The following is a 24,759-nucleotide window of genomic DNA, read 5'->3' on the forward strand; positions in this document are numbered from 1 at the left end:
TAGAAAATCTGATAGATGGTAGTTTTGGGGACACGTATTAAAGAATTCATCCCGTTTCTTTGGTTGAAAAACCTAGTTGTCAAAAATGAAAACTTTGTACAAATATGAAATTCCATAAATATCTGCAGTTCTGGCTAAAAAATTGTTTAATTTTAAAATCTTAATTTGATTTGTGTTGTACTTAATCTATACATATATTTCCTGTTGCGTTCAATTATTTATTTTCAGCCTCGTACAAAAACAGCGTTTACATAATCGTTGTATAATTATTTCTTCGTACGTACAGCTGTAAAATTTGTTCTCACAGTTTATTGGAAAGAATCAGGAACACCGTACGTAGATTGCTCGATATGTATTGCGAAATTGTAACCCAAGTGTTGCGATATATGTGTGACGTTTCCTCCGTAAGGTTTTACCTCTATGACGGTAATCCTACTCAGAACGTTTTATCACATTCGCGCTATTTGTTGTGTTTTGTTCACCTCGAAAATTTTACCTGGGTTGAAAAATGGATGTAAATCGTGAACATTTTCGTGGGATGATTTATTATGATTTTCGACGTGGAATATCTGCACAAGAGTGCATCGATCAACATAATTCGACTTTTGGCGATGATACTCCACACAGAGCCACTGCATTTCGCTGGTTCAAGGAGTTCAATCGTGGATGTGCTTAGCTGGCAGAGAGTTTTCAGGAGGTCTTCCAAAATCAGCTGTTGTGCCAGAAAACATCGATGCTGTGTGTGAATTGATAACGGAAGATCGTCATATGACATATCGTGAGATGCAGACATCCTTGGGCATTAATATGACTAGCATATATACGATATTACATGAACATTTGGTCGTGAAGGAGCTGTGCGCGTGTTGGATCTCGCATAATTTGACGATAGCTGAAAAAAAGGCTCGTGTGTATTGTTCTAGAGAAATGCTGACAAAATACGGCCGCGGTGCGTTCAAAGCCGCGTGTAATATCGTCACAGGTGACAAATCAGGGATTTATCAGTATGAGCCCGAAACAAAACGCCTGTTAACTGTTTGGGTGTTCCAAGATGAAGCAAACCCGACGAAAGTCACTTTGAAGAAAATGGTTGCATGTTTCTTCGAAAAAACTGGACATGTGGCAACTGTGGCTATAGAAGATTGTAGGATGGTAAATTCTGATTTGTATACAGTGGACTCTAAGTACATTGCCATGGTCGGGGCTCTAGGAGAGTAAAATGGCAATGAATTCAGAACCCCCTCCATGCTAAGTTCTGACGTCATAGCGTCAGCCTCAGTGCCTGCGCAAAAGCTAGATCGTATTGGTGCGCCGGCGTACGCAATGTGGTAGGAGAGCGAATTTGTGTGCTCGAAAGTACGTGTGAAGGGGAAATGTCTCGCGTGGCAATATGTTTAATGGCAATATAGTTAGAGTCCACTGTACAAACATTTGTTTTCCAGAAGTGTTCGAAGAAATAAGAAAAAATGCGAGACGGCGTATCATTCTCCACCACAATGCAAGCTCTCGCACGTCGGCCCAAACAACTGAATATTTGGGCACCCAAAACATCGAATTGATGAGTCATCCGCCGTCCAGCTCCGATTTGGCACCCAATGACTTCTTTTTGTTCCCCTACGTGAAGAACATACTTTGTAGTCAACGTTTTTTGACGCCCCAAAATGTGGTTGATGCGTTTCGAAACCATGTTTTGGAGATCCCAACTTCGTTATGGCATAAGTGTTATTAAAATTGGTTTGAGCGCGTGTACAACTGTATAAATATTCACGGAAAACACTTTGAGAAACAGTAATTGAGTTTTGAACGATAAACAGTTGTTTGTAATACTTTGTCGCAATACATATCGAGGAACCCTCGTATAACATATTACGTCTCGAGAGTAGCATCAAAATCTAAATTTCCTCCGTAAAAACAAACTTCGTTTATTTGATGAATTTTCAGTGGGTCCGAAAATTTCGCCGCAAGTTTTCATGTACGTCGTTCCTGTCACTTTTTACGGGCGACAATACGAGTTCTTCGCCGGCCGCCGTTTATTTCAAGGAGTTAAAAAATTAAAAGCTAGTGACGCGCAGGAGTTTCCATGCGTTGGGCCGCTGGTAGTGGCTGCAAAATGCTCTCGAACTAATTTCAGACAGCTGTACACGGTCTGAAATGAAATCCCATTTAATTTAACTCTATGGAAATAATTTCACGCCAGTTCCGCGATACTCTACCATTCTATCTGACTGTAATAAAATGAATTACTTACATCGCGGGATCTTGGTAATCGAAAGCGTGAATACTCTTTCTTCTATGATTCATATGACTGTATTAGGTAGTATACTACTTTTTTGCAGTTATACTTTAAATTATCTCGTTTCATTGTTTTATATGTTAAAGTTTGGAATGGTGTCGTGTATTAAAGAATCTGGAGATGTTTTCGTGTAATAATTACATTTGGATAGTGGTGAATACAGTGGACTCTAAGTACATTGCCATGGTCGGGGCTCTAGGAGAGTAAAATGGCAATGAATTCAGAACCCCCTCCATGCTAAGTTCTGACGTTCTACTCATGAAATTATTTATATCTAAATAGATCACAAGATACTTTTTATTGAAACAAGAAATAGAATTAGCAAGTGGCTTTAAACTGTTAAAGGGACGTGTAAATAACTATTTACTTATTTAGCATTTTTGAAATTAAAACTCATATGTAATCTGTGTACTAAACGTTAAAAGGTGTTTATATACTATTACAACAGTTATTACTGTTAAGTTTTTGGAATAAACTTAAATTGACAGAAGATAAGTTAACAAAATCAACATAAAATTATTTCTCATTAAATAGTTACATCATTGTATCTACCTTAAAATAGAATGAAATGTATTAAATTAATTTATTCTTTCGTACTCACTGTGCTAATTTAAATAGAGTGAATTTCTTCGTATTTCTCGACACGAAAGCTATATGTACTATTCCCAGAACAAATAACTCTTGCAAAATCCTTCAATGCTTTAATTAAACTCACACATTTCACGGAAACAGCATTGTTCTTTCTCCTTGAAACAAGAAGAAATCCTGAATAACCATCGCCGAAGGAATAGGAAAGAAAAAATTTCATAATGATCTCGTGGCAGAGGGCTCGCGTTTTCGTTTTACTGTTAGTACGTTAGTTAAAGAGTTTCATTCTGTGCTTGTGGTAGCAATAATTGAATAGAACTATCAACGATAAACGTATATTTATTTCTATCGGATCAATAAACATGATAAACTGTTGAAAATATAGAAATGTATAAGCTAATTAATTTTTCACTTTTAGACTGTGGATTTAAGTCTACAATGCTCTGTGGAATACAATAGAAGATAAACCTCTCATCAGATACAACGAGTTTTTTATTTTACTTTCGACCCAATAGGGCACTTAAAAAGAGAAACAAAGTCCTACATTTGCTCCTGAGCTTATGAATTACTTTAGAAAATATTATTTTGCAGAAAAATCCGCAGTCTAGTTATAACATTCTAACAATCGTTATAGGAGTGTAGTAACTAATCATTTTGACTGCTTCGGTAGTTCCAGTGCCAATGGGAGCACTCCTTTTACGAAACAGTGAAAACTATACTGCACAGTGCACGACGACGAAATAGCTGTTGATCTATAAAATGAAGTTACCCCTCTGGCTAGGCGCATCGGTTCAGGCAATGCGCACCGCCTTATCGCCGTGCTATTGCGTATCATAGATTTACGTTTCCGTTGGTAACATGTGCTTATAATATTATTTACGTTTATAGCGCCATAATGCACATTCAGTCGAAAATAACAAACAGAAACCTTCACTGCGCCTCCTGTTTGTTGGTGGGGAGAGGATCTTACAGAGAAAAAGTTTCGAAAAACGCAACGGGACAAAGAAAACAATCCAACGAAACGGTTCTCCCCCGCGATTCTGAATGTAAGAAGCTGCGGGAAGAGAAATGACGGGCTTGTGAACGACAGATGGAAAGATAATGGCGAATGAAGGTCGGGGAAAAGAAATCGGGGAAAATCCATTTAAAATTGCTGGAGTAATTACAACGAACAACGAATGGGAAACATTGAAATGTGTGGCAATGTCTACATTGATTTGCGCATTTATTTAACCCTTTCCGACCGTAGGATTCCATTTTGAATCATTTACTTAGCATTCATATTTCATATTATTATCCTTAACATTCAATACGGTATCGTGTTGTATTTTAATTTTTTTTATTTGATGGATACTTGCTTGAAAATAATATTAAGGGATTGTTTAATGAATATTCGTCTTTGAATTTAATCAATTTGCTTGTTTATAAACAATTTCGGTGGTAGAATAAATACATTGTTTCAATTTCCGTTTTTTTGACATCTAAAAAGTAACTTATATGCAGAAAATATTTCTTTTGGTTTGAAATAAATACATCAGGTCAGGGAAGGTTAAACAACTTCGAAATAATAATATAATTTTTTTAAAAAAGTAGCTGTAGAATTTACGCTGTAAAGTTTGTTGAACTGTGTCAAATATGTTTAATTATCGTTTTTCAAAGAGTGGACTTTATCAACGTTTGGAGCGATTTTTTATATATATCTCCACCCAATCTACAGCAACTTTACAATTAAGGAGAATATACCAATAGATCGAACAAGAAAATTAGAAATTGCGATGTCCTGAATCTAAATTAGAATAATAGTCCTCCAAATTGTGACACATGTTAATAAAAACAACATATGCTATAAGTTAAAAGAGAACATTTCCAACCATACAAAAATATATCCACTGCTCCAATTCTTCAAAAGAACAAAACTATTTACAAGTGTAATATAACTGAATAATACGTCACGAATAACATACTTCAATAAAATTTCGAAAATTCTAAGTGATGAAGTGAAACTGTTTACATTTACCTGATTTTGAATCACTGAATACAATGGTAATCTCACTTCTGGCCCCATGTGTAAAGATTTTTTTTAAATTTAATTGTGAATATGGTATACAGGGTGTCATGTAACTGGTGGTACAACTGATTATGAGTAAGGGCTGATTCTACGCGAAAATATAAGCCGAAATGTATAATAAAATTTGTTCATTTAAGACTTCGTTTTCGAGAAAATCGAATTTGAAAATCTGGTCGACACGCGTGCAATTGAATATGTAGGACTTCACTAACGCGTCTGTTTAGTGCACTTCGTTTCCACTTACTACCATGAATACACGCATTTCAGATTAATATTCAAAGTCGTTTTTATATTCATATCATATTGTGAGTAACTAATCAAAATACTCATGAAATTATTTATATCTAACATTTATATTTTACTTAAATCCATTACAATTTTTATTATTATTGGTTAAATACGATAGAAATGAAATCCGAAAAATTCTACAGGGTGAATAATTCAAGAAATAAATCCAACTGAACAGTGCTAGCTTTATCTTTAAAAAGTTGGACTTTGTGACATATAGGGGAAAGACTAACAGTAGCATTGTGTTCAACAACCTTTAATTAACACAAAAACCAGGTTTAGGTACATCATCTTGGGACTTGGTGAACACTATCTTTTCTAGTCGATGCGACGTGAATGACAGGAAAAGAGAAGAAAAGTTTAACAAGGTATTTTGCTTAAAATCCAACAGAATCCTTGATAGGGTAAACAATTGTTTTTGAAACAAATTTTTTGTAAAGTACGTCATGGAAGTTTGTGTTGGCACGTACCTACATCCGCAGTCTAACGAATGTTTATAGCTCGATCGAGTGACAGTAGACAGCAAGGAAAAAGGAATAGTCGTTAGACTTGCTTCGCGGAATGGAAAAGTCTGTATGGTGATTATGTTTGTTAGAAGAAAGCCGCACAGCAGGCCCAGCTGAGAAAATAAAGCGGAGCGTGATGCTTCTTACGTCACGATTAATAAAATTCCTTATTACGGAAGAGGAAGCCCACCGTTACGTCCAAGATACTAATTCAACGCTGACGCAAACATTCCGTAGAAGTTAAGAATTTTACGATATTTAATATAGGTAATAAGTTGGCCCCGGAAAGTTCGATAATAAGCTGTTCCGGAAAAGTTTCGGTGCTGGGAAGATCGCTGCCTGTTGCGCGATATATTGATAAATCTGATGGACGGGGGCGATTTATGGCGGTGATCAAGCTGCCAGGTATCGTCCAAATTAAAGACAAACTGCTCGACGAGTCCATTAAAAATTTACAGGTCCTATTTCGGGAGGGTGCGCGTAAATTCTGGAAACGACAATGCAGGCTGTATCGGCGATCGTGGTACAAGCGGCAATCGGCTAATCCCACTGTCAAAAATAAATCGAAAAATATGAAATTGAAATTCTTCCGTATGAAATTTCGTTGCTGATAAATTCCACTTTTGAAGTTATGGAATAGGTACAGGTTGCTATCTCAGTTGTGACGTAGTTTATAACGCGTGAGTATTTTGCTCAATGACTGAAATACGCTCATTTAATAAGTACTTATTACACAAACTACACACAAGATAACTATAATAGAATTATATATTGCGTACTGGACACAGTAATTATAACTAAAAAAAATTAGAACTGAAATAATATGGTTTAGCGAATGTTGCCAAATTATCACACAAATTTTCACACAAGTTCTTCCTGATAATGGGAGCAAAAAGGCCATATAGCGACAAATGGCGGATTAATACTGTTTTCGATATATTATTTGCAAAATTAAACTTTAAAATTTGATTAAAAAAATTCATGTCTTTAGTAATAATGATATGAAAATGTTTGTGTTTTGAATACCATTAAAAAATCCGACATTTTTTATACATTTCATATCCAACATTTCGAAAAATCTTTGCGGTTTGAATTCAGGGTTTCTAAACATTCTCCGTAAGTGTACAGTTTGTAGCAAATTACTTAAGGAAGGTTCCAGTTGCTCGGCAAGATTAGAAAAGAATAGAGCTTGTTTTAACGTCTCAGCATTCTGACATTTCATAGTATCGGTATCCGATAGAAATACAAAATCGATAAAGTTGTCGGCAAAGGTGCTTGAACAATTCTGGTATTTCAGATTTATCGCAGCAACTTCATTCTTTCACATTCGAGTTTACACTTAACAATAACAATTACAGTATCGACCGATTACAGTATCGATTAATTACATGGAAATTATTGACTGTAATTACATGGATTTTATTTTGAACCTAAGAAGATACTTAGGAAAAGAAAGAATAATATAACTGTATAAATTATATTAGAAAATGTCATTTTGCATACAAATCCGCAGTCTAGTAATAATAAACTAAAATCTACAATGCCGACAAAAAGACGTTCGACCACTCGAAGTTTCCCTATAAAAATTCTACAATTCCAAACACTCGTTATTATCGTGTCAATTTGAAAAATTTTCATCCCCTTTTGGGTCTCTACGATACCAATAAATTAACGCTCACAGGACATCCACCTTATCAGTCTTCTGTTCGCCAGCGGCCCATGCAAATGACGTTTCCGCGATTCCAAGGAATGCAAAAACCATCTTATTTTCTTGGGGGCGTTCAAAGCGCGAGACACCGTAACAAAAGAATGTTCCGCGCGCGAGAAAGAGAGAGAGAAAGAGCGCGCATCGAGGACGCTCGAAAATTAATACGACCTTAAATTACAATACGAAACTTCCCTCGGCCGCGACTCAATACAAGAATTTCATTTTGCCCGGCTCGTTGGCCGAGTGGGCGTTTATTCCTCCGCTTTTATTTCCACGTAATGCCGCCGCCATCAATATACTTTGCTCTCAGCCACTCGGCAGACTGCTTGTCCCACGGCGATTGTCACTTCTACTTATAATACTTTCCGATCCTATTACCGTTGTTATGAGACAAATAGGTCAAGATTGTCTCTCTTAAGATCCCCACGGCTTGACTCTGGGCTTATCCTCTTCCTGGAATCCGATGTCATCCTCTCGCCCCACGTCGCGTCGCGTCGCATCGCCACTGTCGCGACCGTTCGACGAATACTACTGGCCCGAGCGCGTCCGAGTAAAAAGTGCTGCCCCTTAATTCATTACTGCATCTTAAGTTTGGTTCTTTTGAGCCTGGTTCCTTGTCGTTCATTCGACATTCCGCTTCGTTCTCGCGGCGGCAAGTCGCGCGCGGAAAAGGGATTTCAAAGCCTCGAAGAAACTGTACCGAACTAATTATTTCGATTTAATTCCTTTGCCATGCTGTATCCCTTATGGACTGGATGCTAATTGAAGCGGGCCTTTGTTATAAGACAGTTGTTTTTTAACGGGGGAAGTCCACATTGATCGAATTCATCGATCATTTATACCGTCGTATTCTTGTTTAAAGAGACATTCTTCTTGGTAATGGATGCTGATGGAGGATGATTGAACCGTACTGAGAGTAGGGTAAAATGGGGTAATGGCGGTCGCTTAAGCAATAATTCTAGTAAAATCAAAATGTTAGACTAAATATTCGTTGTAAGTGCAATTGCTCAAAAATATAACTATATATTTATATAGAAGTTTTTAACAACATCTGAAGAGTGGCAAAATTTGAGAAACGAACGAAGTGTGCAATTCGTAATTAAATCTTAACGTCCATTAGATAACGTTCAGTTCCCTAAAGGCCGAATGTTTTCTTATTAATAACTGTGTAACATAAATGTACTGTATAAACATGATAAACTATGCGCAGACTTCTTTTATAATTAACTTGGGTAATTACAGCTAAACGGAGGGTGGAGGTAGGTAAATAAATTAACTCTCAACTCGTAATTTCTCAAAGTCGTTTACAGGAGATGGCCCTTACTTTGCTCACAAAATGCATTAAAGAATTTAAGAGTACAAGGCTTCTGACGCGTCGAAAAAGCTTTAAGAAGAAATTCTACTTTCGAAATTTTGTAAAGTTTTATGCCTATTCACCTCAACTGAATCAGTAGGTCTTGCACATTTAATGCGATCAAAGTTTCTCTTCATACATATTTAGTTGTCTAAAAAGAGAAAACTGAGCTACAGCAGATTTGAATGCGTTGAAGAAAGTATCGTTCATTAATAGACAGTTGAGTTAATGCTTTTATGGCACACACAAAAATATAGAACTCGCTAAAATATAAATATTAATAAAGACAGAAATAAAAGAAAAACCCCGACCAATCAGAGCTCGGCTGGCAGAATCGCACAGCAAAACATTTCATAAAGATTAGTATCAATTTTCCTTTACGTTGAACATAAGAAAACTTTTAATAAAGGTAACAAATTTCTGATATAATTTCAATTCAGTGTACTAATTTATAAAAATTTAAATCTGCATTATAATTGATAATCTATTGTATGTATTTCAGGAAAACTGATACATAAAACAATTGTAATTGTTAAATGACTTTTACAAACAAACCTTTTTTTTTACTGTAAAATATTGAATATGAAGAAATGATAAAGCAATAAAATAAACGTAGTAATATTTCCAGATCATTATCTTCTTAAGTACCTACTTTGCGTTTTATAGCAACTAATACAATGACGACTACTGCGAGTGTGGTGTAAATGACTTTGTACCTTAAGGGCAAGCATTCTTGAAACATATTAATTATCTTTATATCGAAATACTTCATCATTAGACGATCGATGTCCTACAATATATTGTTTAGACAAATGAAATTATCGTTTAATTCCCTGTAAGTTCTATTAAAGTCAATTTAAAAAAAACATCGAGTATCGTAACTGACAATAATCAGGCATTTGAGAATTTCACGCCACGGTATATTGTCTCCATTTGTTGAAAAAAATATAAAACGTTTACGAAACGCTAAGATAATTGTTCCAGAAGGGCAAACCTTAATGTCTAAACTATCAAACAACAATAGTTTCATGATCTCTGCTCTAGAAATTTTAAACCCCGGTGTACGGTAAAACGAACCTACGTTTTAATTTGCATATCAAAGTTAAAACGATTGCTCGAGAGTATGGTAAGTACATCAAATACGACCGTATAAATTTCATTACGCGTTTCAATAAAATTAACCAAATTGATTATTCCTTTATCGTGCTGGACGCACACTATGCTATTCGCGATGTGCTCTACACTTTGATCGATTCGGTTCCGTTAACAAGAAACACATTGTTCGTTAAAAACCATACCTGAACACCGTGCGTCGCTGCTAGACGGGTAAATGGCGAGGTACTCGATGGAAACGTGAAAACGTTTCATTACGCACATATCAAGTATTTCATTTTCCGGGCTGTACTAGAACAATTTTTCAAGTGAAGTGAACTTATGTATCTCTAGCACCGACGATCGTTACAATCGGCCGCGAAAAATCGTCGACGAGCCGAGCACCGCGCTTTTTTCTCTCCTCTTCGTGTTATTATCGGAACTTCGACAGTCTGCCGATATTCCTCGCGTTTCGACGTTTGCATTAGGTTATTATTGTTAATATACGTCGCTACCAAATCACAGGTTTGATGAACTAATCCGACGCGATTAATTGTTCATATTGTAATATCTAGAGGGACGTTTTGAAGGTGAAAATAATGAATGTAACTAGTTCTCCATTGATCGGTTATCAGAATGGTTGGCATCATCTTTCAGAAAGTAGAAGTAATTCAATGAAATGTGTTCACCAGACCACCGTAGAAATTACTTAAATACATACAAAAAATGAGAAGAAATAGAATACTTGTAGAAGCAGACGATATGTGAAGAAAATACAATAGGTATGTAGTTATAACGTACATATATTTTCATATACGTTTAACATACAGGGTGTAACAAAAATGTTGGAGGACTCAGAAATACGAAACTCGTGAGGTGATTTGAAACAAGTTTTTCCTTAGCAAGAATGTTATCCGAGGCTTTGTTAACGAGATATTAACGAAAAAACCGGACCAATCAGAACACTATTCTTGGTATTCTTTGAATTATGAATGTTAAAAGAATAATTGATTATTTATTAATTTCTCATTCACCTGAATGTTTACTGTATCCAAGTCTGTGCTGCTTAATACTCGTTACCATATTTTAATTTTCCTTCTCTTTTTCGTTAACAGAATCGCGAAGCAAAATAAATCTTTCTCTTCTCCTACTCTTTCACGTGGCATCGAGTACCTTCGTTTATTAGCGACGACAATATTCAGTTATATTACACCTGTTGGTTTCTGTAATTAAAATCATCAAGTTTACAGTTTTCTATATCTATGTTTTTGTTCACTCCGGAAACCACGCCACATTATTCGAAACACAACTGTATTGTATACAGTACCGGCACTATCGCCCGTAACTTTTTACATTTTCCCACCGTGGCTGCTTTCTTCCGACGGATTTACCAGGCAAAAACTTACATACATTTCAAACCGGAACCAATGAGAACAACGGAGCCGCGATCACAGAAATTATTCAGGAAATTTCAGGAGGGGAAGGCGAAGCTAATGTATCCACACGAATAAATGCACGGAGCTGGCAGCGAGGGTGGCAGTGTCATCGTTTTAAACCCGAAAAATATTTGAACCGTCGCGTCGTCTAGGCTACAGCTTTCGCATCCAATTGAAAAATATTAACTACTGGAACGCGATAATCAGCGAAATAATTCGACGGTGGCATCAACAATGAAATGTAATATGCCCCCATCCACAAACGAACGCTACTCACTATTTCCGGGCTACGTAGCGACGTATCGATCCTCAAGTATTATATTTCCCTCCGTCTATTTTGCGTGGCCGCGTGCAACGAGACACTCCGGTTACAAAAGAATCGAAAACGCGCAAAGTTTCCAAACGGCAACTTCCCGTTCGTTCTCTGTCATTTTAATTAATTAATGGGACCGACACACGTAACGATGTATTCAGCTGCGACATTTCGCGTACAGTTTCATGGCGAACTACGCGTTGACTGGGGATTAGTGTATAGCACTAATCCGAGGAAGTTTGATATTTTGTTTTAACAAACGATAAAACTTGTCTCGATATTTGCTCGACGAGAAGATCGAGATAAATAATCGACTAATCTCAACGAGCTAGGCGATGGAAAGTGTGAGTGCATTCGGGATATCCTGAGAAATGTGTTGCTCCGAGTTATGTTATCCTTTTTGGCCAGGTGAAATGAGCGTATTCAACGGTGGACACTTATCTAATGTCATTTTTAAAACATAGTATTGTCCATTGTATTTCTATAAAAAAAGCAACGTATCATGGCAAAACAATAAATCTTCAGGCTTTAATGTATGATGTTGTCTTCTTTTAAAAACCGTCGGGAGGTTTTGTTATTTATTATTTTTTCTCTTAAGTATCTTATTGGGTTCAGACTAAAATGGAACAATTGAATTCGATGAAAGTTTCGTATTTTACTGCATTTTACAGAGCCCTATGGGCTATAAATGCATAAAATCTGCAGTCTAGTAATAACAAAAGAAATTGAATTATTTAAAAATTAACTCAAGAGGCTGTAATGTTTCTGTCGATTTATTCCTTTTGCGATAAATGTTGACAGTCACTGATGAGTTACTTAAGTATGTACATAGGTACTTGTCTTTTTTTACTAGGTACTTGTGTCTTTACTTCTTACAGTATTCCCTTACCATTATCTAATAATATCAGTTAGGATACTCACCATATTTTATATACTGTATTAAAATATGATATTCATATTCCCGACAACGGCTTTGCAAAACCATACGAATGATAAAATTTATCGTTTTTCTACTTAATTGTTAATTCAATCGCTCGTGGTAATTAAATTTATTACACAATTGCGTACATTTATGCTGTATAATGAAATATTTATATATTTTCTAACCGAAATTATTGAAATCTGTTAAACCTCATGTTAATGAGCAATTGGAAACGTTCATATTAATTACACATATTACTGAATGTAATGACAGATGAATAATGAGCAAATTAAGCCTCCGAACACGGAAGCATGGTCACCGGTCCCGATGTCATTTCTGACTCTGACCCCACACCGATATTCTACTAATGCATAGCGACGATGAGGCTTGAGCTCGAGACCGTAATCGATGTACTAATTCAGTCGGTTTTAGACTGCGATCGGAATTTCGTTATTCGTACCTATATGAAAGAATAATAACCACATGAATTCTACAAAAATATAATTATTCTAAGTTTATATTATCATAACTATTGCATACAATTCGATGGCAGCAAAAACAAACGGACAACTGTAACTTTTTCGATTGTCACTTTTTTACATAAATAGACTAAAGATTATTTGGAATATCATTTATAATCTGTTGATGTAAAAAAGTAAAAATCGATAAAATTGCGGTTATCCGTTTGTAATTTGTTGCCGTCGAATTGTAGGATTTTGGGTAGAATGGTTATTGCAAACATGCTTCTTACAGTAATCAGATGTCGAAGCATTTTGGTTACCGTTCCCTTGTTAAGAGATACAACGAAAACAATAAAAAACAGACTTTTCTAAAATAAATATTCTGACTCGCCGGACACGTCGTGTTTCTTCAGACTTCAGAGCGTTTGAAGGAACTGATTCGTGTCTTTGGCTTCTGCCCCTCCAACGCTATTTCTCGAACAAGTCGCAGAACTTCTGTCGTTTACAAAAAGGACAGCGAGTGAAAAGGAAATACGGAGTGAGGTGAAGACGTAAGTCAATACTTCTGCGGCGTGTTGGCCCGGCCGTTCATATGTCACAAACATCGGCCGCTTTCCGATTTACAAGACGCTCCGTCACTGTGTGCGTGTCGCTCTCGCTCTCGCATGACCCAAGCACCGTGCTCGAAGGGTTAATAATGCATGTTTTCCTAACTATATTATGTCATTTTTTAGGTATATTTAATGACACAAGAAAAAACGATTTTTCGTTAATAAGTAGGTCGTAATTAACGGGGACGTTTGTCTTAATATATTAAATCCTTGTATTACATTTTTATTGAATTGGTTGGCTCTTAAGAGTTTGGAAATGTTTTGATCATTTTAACTAGAAACTAATATCTATCATCACTTAGCTACGGATGTTTATGCATTCATAACGAATAAAAACTCACACACGCAATATAATACCAAATTTAATAAAATTAATATCTATATGTAGGTATTCTGAACACAATAAAGCATCAAATGCAGGCAATAAATTTCTGTATGGATTTAAGTTTTATCAATTAGTGTCTAAATCTACGAATTCGCATGAAGATTCGCTTCTACTTATGAGCGTATCGACAGTTTATACAAATTGACTGGATCATAACAAAAATGACACCAGTCAATTTTTGTTTTTTTTTCTGTAAACTACACTGACGCCTTTAAGAATTTTAAAAATAGATTAATTTTCTGTTCTAGAAGTGCTTTACTAGAATTTTTTGTTGTCACAGAACCGAAACATTTGACAAGGTTCAGTTTTGTTATGAGCCCCTTAATTGTAGTACAATAGAGCCTCCCGTATCCGAACTAAGAGGGAGACATTAGTGTTTGGGTGAAGAAATTAAGAAATTTGCAGTTAATAAAACAGTCTCTTTCTGATACTAAACTTCATTTATTTAAATAGCGATCAAGAAAATTGTGAATATATTTAAATATTTATGGATTCCAAATCTTTTTGAGTACCCGTAGAGTATTAGTTTCATACTAAATTGTTATCGGAATTAGTTTCGATCGAACAAAGGAAAGTATACATTATATGCAAGCATTACATTGTAGTTTCAACAGGAGAAGGTTGCATCTGTTGCTAGGAGACACTCTTTTCGGATAATAGAACGTTCGGATATGAGGGTATTCGGATAATGGATGTTCGTATACGGAATGCTCTACTGTACTTACACGTCTAAGCTCTGAAACCTTTTTCCATTTATCCGAATTGCAACAAACTGTCCTCAGCAGAAAGTAGCGAAAATCGCTTTCCCTTGCTGTGTCAACTGTGTTCTCGTTTACTAAATGAATATAATGTCGTAGAATTGCTGCGTGCAAGATATGCAAATCGAAGGAGTTTTTCATGTGCATCGTATGTGTTTCAGGCGGCGCTTCCCTACCCGAATTCGCTGGTCCCATCACCAACTTAACCGTACCGCTCGGAAGGGACGCAACTTTTACGTGTCTGGTCAAACATTTGGGGGGTTACAGGGTAAGTTTCCCCTATGAAAATTCATCGATCGCTGACGTATGAAATTCTTTCGAGAGGGACGCATATAACATGGACATTTTCGACAGCCCTCTTGTTCATTCAACATTTTTCTTTGTTTGCAATATTAAAAATTCATTTAAGGTAGCTCACGCGTTTGGGTGTTATATCTAGCTGTGGCTCCATATGACGCTTTATACTTTTTATGAATTTTACCAATTTAATTTGAATGATTAATATTTGAAACAAATTCAAAATTCTGAAATAGACAAGAAATTTACAAATAAGTCGAAGGAACAAAAATTTTTTGCCTTATTGTAAAAAAAATGTTATTTCTTTATTTAATTTTTAAGAAGAGGTAAGCTAGTTGGTATGCTTCAATCGAAATAGTGTCTACAATAATTCAATTCAATGTGACCATTTTCAAATTTCATTACGATGTAAGAATGAATGAATGATTTTGATCAATTTGTACCATAATCACATGGGTATAACAATTTACATTGTAGTTAACATCAAACAGTGTCATTATAATTTTTTTTCTTCCCTATTATCATTAATTCTATTCAAAATGTTGGGGAAGTGTATTGGTAACATTAAGTTCCGTACTATTTAAAATAATAAATCCTAAACAATAAACATGTACTTCTCTAAAATTTAAACTACATTCACAGTTCCTCATCTAATATTACTATTACGATACTAACCCGACAAAATTGTTTGCTTTATAATCGTCAAGAGATCGTATACTCGTTTCAACCTCTTCTATCCGATATTGCATTATTCTCTAGTAATTTGTACGAAACGTCCGACAGAGTATAATAACGCGAAAAACGTGTTACGATTCACAATGCGAAAAAAGTGGTACGAGTATTACAATTCGCGGTGGTGCACGGTCACGTTTTAAATTGGAGGGAAACAGTGATTCGAGGAACGGAATTGACAAAAGCGGGGAACGTTTATGTCGTGAAAAGGAGTGGAATTTCGTCTTCTCGATAAATTACTCTGTCTGTCACTGATTCAGTAGACTCGAATGTTCATACGTATGTTATTTTTTCCTTATGATACTATATGTACTAAAAGATAGTCACCCATTAATTTGTTTCAAACTTAGTAGTTATTACCACGAATTTAAAACGAATCCACATTAATAATATTACTCATTTTTCTTCAATAATCAATGATCATTCTTATTACACAAGATGTAAGAGACAAAGTATTACATTTGCATTACATCTTTTTAATGTCCAAAACAGTCATGGAATACTGCTTGGTGCACCTAATAAATTCACTTACACATTAAATTGTTCACACACAGTGTTAATGGTTTGCATGCTTCGAATTGTTCAAAATAGCTATAAAAAATTGTATTGAATTTGAATAATTAAATTAGTACATAACTCCACAGTCCTTCAACGATAATTATCGTGGAAAAAAAATGGAAAGAACATTCCGCGGTTTGTGCAACACAGGAATATTTAATCAAATTAAAGTAACTGCTTTCAATTAATTGAAATGCTCGCAACTGGCTATCGTTGCCAAAAAGAAATCTCTACTATCGAAATGAATATTTACTTTTTACGGTAGAACAACTAATATGTTCAATAATCTGACACATTTTTAATCTTCTTCCATTTATATCCTCGACAGTGAAAGTAAAACTAGTTCTATCAAACTGACATATTTCTGAGAATATTTGGTCGAAAATCGTCTGCAAATAAAACTTCAGTTAGCAGAACTTTCATAGACGAGACAATTTTCGAAATCGACGAAGAGAGCAAAAGAAAATTCGAATGTTCTGTATTCAGCCACGGAAAGCTGCTTTTTCGACGAGACCAATTTCTTGAACACCCTATTCTACTAAATACACATGCACTCTTCTTGATTCGATTTCCATTCTCCTATCTCCTCCCAGTGTTTGGCCAGAAAAGTATAACCGCTGTCCCCTTTGTCGTATTAGATTTCATACCCGCGGCCACGAAGACAATTTCCTTATGCGTCATCGGACAGGGTCCCGAGAAAGGGTGGTCGAGACGCGAGGGTCATAAAATAATCTATAATAATTGAAATAATACAGATAGCAGATTATAAATTGTAGATACCAATTCCAAAAGTCGTAGATTTCCACTTTATCGAGATCAAGGAGAACAGCGTAAATTTAATTACAATTTTAAAAAGGAAAGAAAAGATCAAGATCATCTTCTTCTCATGAGTTAACATTGTCACGGTGAAGTCCCATGGTCAGTTGAACGTCATTTTTGAAACAATATTGAAATTAACTCGGACATAGTATTAACCTTTCGCGGTCCAAACTGTTTTTAGTATTCTATTTTGCGCTTGCAGAAATACTACATAGTTTAATTACATTTTAATGCTTTGATTTCGTAATGTATCCATAACATTTAAGAAGTATTAAGATAGTATTTACGGACACTACAACAAATTATGTATGGAACTCCCCTCGTTTAATTTCACATAAGCGATTTAATTTTTCAATTTCAGAAAAATATATAAAATTGTCGCTGCAGACATCCTACTAAAATGTAATTAAAACAAACGTTCTTTCCTCACTTTACCTTCTAACAAATTTAATATGTATTTTTGAGAAGATTAAATTAATCCAACCACTGTTATTCATTTTAATACTAACATGACACATTTCAAAGCTGCAGTAACGTCTCCCTAAAATAATAAACCGGGGAAGATAATAACAAAGTAACAATATTAGTAAAATTCTGTATTTCCTTAAAGTATGCACACTACTTCTCTTTAGTTGGTGTAAACGATTTTTTCCCCCCAAAGAAAGCACAACTTCGCGACGCAAACTTACAAGAAAACGTATGCAAGTTAGTCGCTCCATTCTCCGTTATTAAAAACTATAGTTATCCTCCATTCGCTCCAACTACCTGCTGATTATCTTCAATAATGTCAACAGTTAATATGGTTGTACTGGCATAAATGAAATGATCGCACGAATGAATTCTTATGCGCCACGGATAGAACGGAAACCACATTTATCCTGTAATTTCTATTATGCTCGCGAAAAATTTCACAATTTACTATAATTCCATACCCTAACGAGTGCTACCAGATCTTTTATAAGATTCTCGCAAATACAGTTTGTCTAAAATCGTCCAAAGTAGCAGTAGTGCTGACGAAAAAATGAAGGTGCTGTTAACGTGGGATTTAAATTCAAGTTCTTTTTTATATGATACCTTAAAAAAATGAAAGTATATAATGAATTATGGAAATAAAAATGAAAATATATAATGAGTTATGCAAATAAAAATGTATATATATATTGTATATATACATATATATATATATATATATATATATATATATTTAAATTGTCCAATTTGCGACTTTTAACTCCTTTAAAAAATTCTTTGCAATTTTAGTGGCGTTTGCAATTGTTGAAGCGTTCTGTCTGAGGGGGGGGGGGGATCAAGCGTACCACTCGCAGTCTCTACCGGATTATTTTGTAATTCAATCGCTCCTGTCCGACCAATCTCAGACCATTCTACTGGCTAATTATGTTATTTAATGCTGTGTCCTGACGTTACAAAATGTTATTATCGACGCATTACATTTTCCCCTCGATTATGAGGTAGACGTAATTAAAATGCAATGTTATCGGTAAATACACTGCTCGTTAACGGAATTTTTCATGTCATAATTTAGTGGACATTGAATATATTGCTTTGGAACGTGTATTTTCGAAAAAAGAAAAACTTGTCACTTGTCTTTAAATCACATGGTCGGCCACGTGGGGTTTGTCAGGCCTTGTACGATATAACTCTATAATCTAAATTATTGTTTATATTATTATTATTATTTTTATTATTGTTATTTAGTTTCTCTTCAGCGTTTTCCACTGAGTTTTATCTCTATTTTACGCGTTAAAACCAAGTAAAATAGAGGTTCACTATTTTGATGTTAATGGATTCATGAATTTCCTGACCACGTTGCATGTGTGTAGTATCACTGCTTTCTGGATGTTTGTGTGTATGGATGGATGAATGTTTATTTTGTGTAAGTTTTCTGTGAATGATTGTGGAGTTATGCTTGTTGGAGATATGATTAATGGTATTATTTTAATTTTGTTTTGTTTCCAGAGGTCCTTTATTTCTATGGCTAGTGGTGTGTATTTTCCTATTTTTTCTTCTTCTTTTTGTTTTATGTTTGTGTCATTTGGTATCGCGATGTCTATGAGATATGTGGCTATGTCTGTCTTGATGATGTATGTTATGTCTGGTCTGTTGTGTGCTATTGTTCTGTCAGTGTGTATTGTTACGTCCCAGTATAGTTTCATTTGGTCATTCTCTACTATTGTCTCTGGTTGGTATTTGTAGTATGGTATTTTTTCTTGTATTAGGTGATGTTTTAGTGCTATTGCCCGATGAATGATTTTGGCCACTGTATTGTGTTTGGTTGTGTATTCTGGCGCCGCAAGTAGTCTGCATCCACTAGTTATGTGATGTATTGTTTCTGTAAATTGTTGGTATATTCTGCATTTATCTGTATGTCTGGGTTTTTAAATATGTGTTTTCTATAGTATCGTGTCGGTATGGTTTCATCCTATTATTACTATAGTGACTTCTTCTGTTTCAAGAATGAAAAAGTTCAAGAAATATGCAGTTATGTTATTTGGAATTATTTAATAGTACTGCTTGATTTACATATTAAAAATTCTGTAAAATGAAATATCCATTAATTCAAGTTCTTAATTTTCTTATTTTGCGTAGCATCGTTTCGTTTTCAGAGGTACCATTCACTGCGAAATACCCTTGTACAAAGAGCTTGAAAAACTAACTAAATATCAAAGAATTTAATCCACCAGGTAAAGCCTTTAATACGTATACAGTGGAAAACAATAGTATTGGAAGACCTTATTTGCTTAAAAGTTAAACGCAACTAAAACCGCGTACTCAGCGTTAATCCTTTCGCTATTTAGTTTGCACGACATATATATGTATGTACATGTATTATACTATAATAAACTTTGCAGTTAATCTATTGCCGCTCTGTTTACAAATATATAACAGAGTTCGACATTAATTGATTACTTTGCGGTTACTTAAATAATTGCTTTATGATTATCGTTATAATGATTCTATTCAATTAATCAGTAACTATGAATGACACTTGTATTCTGTAATCATATTATAAATCAATAATTTATAAGCAGTTAATAAAACACCATTCTATCTTTTACTTGAACCAGTAGTTTATTGTACATACAGGATAATAATATAAGTCTCACGCGTTTGTAAACATTTCTTAATAGGGTGGAAACACCAGTAAATGAACCCGCACCAGTGAATGAACATTATATATAAAAGCGAGTAAATTAAGGTATTAAAATAAAACAAATAATTAAATACTGATTTCTTTCAATACCTTGTTTTATGTTCAAACAATTTTCGTGTCAATAGCTAGAAATGTTCATTTACTTAATATTGTTGCGTCACTAGTGAAATCTGTTTTTTTCTTTTTAATTTAGTCAATTACACTTTTTTAGTTTTTAAATATAAAATCTATATTTTATAAAAAGGTATAGTTATTAAAAAATCTAATTTTCATGTGCATGTGTGTTTTATTTTCTAAATAAATGAATAGAAGTTTTCCGACAATTAAATCAGTTTTCCTTGTTAACTATTAATATTAACATCCTAGTATTAAATTACTGATTCAATCGTAATAAAACATGTTATCGTTTCGTGATTAATGATGCGTACATTAATCGAGCCTCATGATTATATACGCTCTCATTACGTTTATTACTCATCGACCACAATTACAGATTGCTCTGTAATCATAATCATTTATCAGTGATTCGATTAGACAATAATCATAATTGTTAATCATTAATCAGATTATATGTCTCTTAACTTCGACATCTTATAGTAAACAAAAACGTACGAAAGTATTTTCAAGACTAATAATCGAGTATGCAACAGTTTATAAAGAAGTATCAGAAAATATATTCTTTGTGTTTATGTAGAAATAAAATTACAATATCAAGGTTTTTAAAGATGCATAACAACCTGTTTTCTTTAGTTCTTGAGTCTCCATGGATCGACCGAGTAGTCGGAGTCCGGGCATAAGAAAAAGTCCAATGAATCGCATTATCACAATTTACGAATAAAAGTCCACCGTACCATAAAATCAAACGAATAGCATCTGTTCACCTGAACACGGCTACAATCGATCAGTCGGTTACGAATAAATTTCAATTACACCTTCCCGAATGCAAGAGCCACTCTGGGAAAACAATTCCGAACACCATTACAACATCCCTCGAGCACACCCGGTAACCCCTTTTCTATTAATACAAGCGTTTCTCGAGACCGCACCGAGATGCCGCTTCTGCGACTTCGCGAGATTTGGAATATTCGAAGGAAAATGCAAATATCGTGCCGAAGTTTGGCCAAGGAGATAGAAGACGTGTACGCACCCCTCTTATACGTGCCACTCACTCCTTCTCTCTCTCTCTCAGTCTCCGTCAAGGCATGCAGCTTGTTTGTATTCCGTATGCGGCCTGTCTATAGGGAAATTGCGGTGTTCCCCGGCCTCGAAATCTATGAACACGTCTCTGACCTGCGATCGTACTCGACGCCTCCTTGTACGGCTGTCTCATTAACCCCTTCGATCTGACCGAAGGACCTTACGCTACGCTAAGAGGCTCAGCCAGAGCGGTTTTCCACTAAATTGCTCGCTAAATTGAATCAGTCACATCGAAACGGTGTCCCCGAATGACTGAGACTTCGTGACGGAGGCGAATCAATTTCTGCGAGCAACTTTTTGCCGAGGAAATACAGTGGGTAAAAAGAGTATTCGCACACTCTTTAAAACAAAACAGCTTTTTTTTAAATTGGACCGAGTGACTTCAGTTTCTTTGTGGAGTTAGGAAGATTAGTTTACTAAACGATGTGTAACAAAAATTTCGACAAAGCTGCACTTGGTTGGAATCACGAAGAGAATAGTAATGGTCGTTTTTTATAACTTTCCTATCTGAGACTGTAATGAAAATTTAAGAAATGCATTTTTTAGATTTGTTAGATATTCATGCTGAAAATTTCATGGAAATCGATTAATGTTGTTATGAGATACAAACGGTTAAAATGTTGAAAATCGTTGTTTTTTGCGACTTTGGACCTAGAACTGCCCTGGATCTAAAGATTTTTATATTTTTCGATGTCTGTTGTTCGTTTCTATATTAACCGATTTCAATCAAAGTTTCAGCATGTATATAACTAACATAAATCTTCGAAATGCATTTGTTAAATTTTCATTAGAGTCTTAGTTAAAAAAATTATAATAACGACCTTCACCCTTTTATTTACCACTCTAACGAATTGCAACTTTTCAAAATTTTGTTAACACATCATTTAGTAAACTAATCCTTCTTACTTTATAAAAAAACTGAAGTCAATTGGTTCAACAACCAACACATTTATTTAAAAAAATAAGTTTTCACATTAATATAATAGCATGTTTGATTTTTCTTAGTCAATTTGACATATATGGCGTTAGTAATGTTAATATACCGGTTTGTCTACATCTTTCGTCATGTTTCAATATGTCTATTAATACAATATACGTACATACCTACTTATAACGTATTAACAAAGGCTTAAATGACTTCTGTTTACACGTTTTTTCCTTATTTCAATCGATAAAATATACTGACACTGTTTGGTATAAAAAATCTGAGGCACTCTGCGTAACATATAAATATACTTTCATATGTATAGTAGTATTGGTAGTGGTCAATACAAATTGAATACTTAGTGTACCTAATCTATGATCTACAATATGAAGTTAAAGAAGATCATATAATTATACATAATGTATAGTCATATAAATTTTAATACACATTACTAAAAGAGTAGTCTTTGCTTGATAATACTCCATGAGTAAAACCACATTGACCAATCATTATGTAATGGTACTATTAAAAGAAGGAATGCTCCTATGAAGTAATGTAATAACTAGACTGCGGATTTTATGCATTTATAGTCTATAGAGGTATGTAAAACACTATAAAAAACAAAGCTTTCATCCGATCCCACGAATTCTATATTTTATTCTGAATCCAATATGGTACTTAAAAGAAGAACAAAATTTCTACATTTGTTTTTGTCTTCATGAATTACTTTAGAAAATCTAATTTTGCATAAAAATCCATAGTCTGGTAATAACTTTACCAGAAAGTAGGCACAATTATATTTCTGAGATTCCTTTTCCTAATAGTGTCCCGTTAAAGCCAGAAATCACTTTACGTTCATGTTACTTCTTCGCATTGTCGTTTATTGTCGCGATTCCCGACACGAATTTATCAGGACGCGGTGCAATTTTTCTAACGGGAATGTCCCCGACAGGTCGGCTGGGTGAAAGCGGACACTAAGGCGATCCAGGCGATCCACGACCGCGTAATAACTCATAACAAGAGGATCTCAGTGTCCCATAGCGATCGTACGATGTGGAATCTCCACATAAAGGGCGTGCAACAGGAGGACGAAGGTGTCTATATGTGTCAGATTAACACGGATCCCATGAAATGGCAAGTAAGTTGGTAACCATAGTTTCTAAAAATTATCGTTTCACAGTACGCGTGACATTTGCATGACCATCGGCGTGTTTTTTCAGTCCTATAATTATATAAGCTGTCATTAAGAATCCTAAAAACTGTTTTTTGTTTTTAATAATTATCGAGAATTGTAGGGGACAATTAAAATGCGTTCATATTTGGTTCCCATAGCCAGAATTTACAACATGTATACAGTAACTTTAAAGAAAAGATTCTTAAATAAATTGGTATCTTTGTTATGTAAATCTTAAAATTACTGAGGACGGGAGTTGGTCGTTAACAGTCGCGTGAATGTGAAATTCATCTTTTTATTTCCAATTAGCATATTAATGCAATCTGAAGTGCAGAATAAACTTACAGGGGTGATCAGCATAGTGTAACACGCCGATTTTTATGCCATTTGGCACGAAGGTAGTATATGTATTGAAAAAATATTTCACGCGATTGTTTTTTTAGATAATGCCATTCGTATCGGGGGGGTTGGGGTGAAAATAGCCCTCAGAGTTTGGAGTTAAGTGTGTTCTTTCATAATAAAAATATAAAAAGTTGCCTGTTCTTTAATAATAAAACATTAAGAATTCTGTGTTGTAGCCTATTGAGGGCAAGAATTAATTGATAATTATTTCTGAATTGGTTTTATAATAAATTAAACAGAAATTGGACATTTGACCACGAATATATTTAAAAGATACTTTTTTGAACTGAAACGAATTGAATACTGATATATCGCCAATATTTTTTCATTAAAAGTAGCCGAATAAAAGTCCAATCCATTTAAATATAAACGTTTATATCCCTTCGGTTACTCCTAGGATCCGTGGTCAATGTATTTTCGATCTCTCTCTTCCCCTCTCTCTCTTTCTCCTCTCTCTTTGACCATTTGGCTCTTCTCTTTCAAACTAAATGGCGCGTATAGTTTGAAGAGTTCATGGGCTTTCGAGCTTTTGACATCTATGAAACTAATATGGAAGCAGTTCAAGCACGCACAAGTTATTACCTTTACCTATTCATACGAAATTTAAGAAACCTGAAATGCTATAATTATTTAAGTGACTTAATAAATTGATATTACCATACATGTTATTTCTCTCCAGAAATATAACACTAAGTTTGTT

At 34.8% G+C, this 24,759-nt stretch overlaps 1 protein-coding gene across 1 annotated transcript in view; it reads left to right on the top strand.

The window, feature by feature from the left end:
* Positions 1–508: 508 nt before the first annotated feature.
* LOC107192630 (hemicentin-1-like) overlaps positions 509–24,759 on the top strand; it is a 70,673-nt gene continuing 46,422 nt past the window's right edge. The window contains exons 1-4 of the mRNA XM_015581934.1: positions 509–514; positions 628–1,144; positions 14,945–15,051; positions 23,436–23,621. Of these exons, the coding sequence (XP_015437420.1) occupies positions 509–514; positions 628–1,144; positions 14,945–15,051; positions 23,436–23,621 (816 nt within the window). The remainder of the gene's footprint in view (positions 515–627; positions 1,145–14,944; positions 15,052–23,435; positions 23,622–24,759) is intronic.

Source organism: Dufourea novaeangliae, unplaced genomic scaffold (assembly GCF_001272555.1).
Source record: "Dufourea novaeangliae isolate 0120121106 unplaced genomic scaffold, ASM127255v1 scaffold372, whole genome shotgun sequence".
NCBI lineage: Eukaryota > Metazoa > Arthropoda > Insecta > Hymenoptera > Halictidae > Dufourea > Dufourea novaeangliae.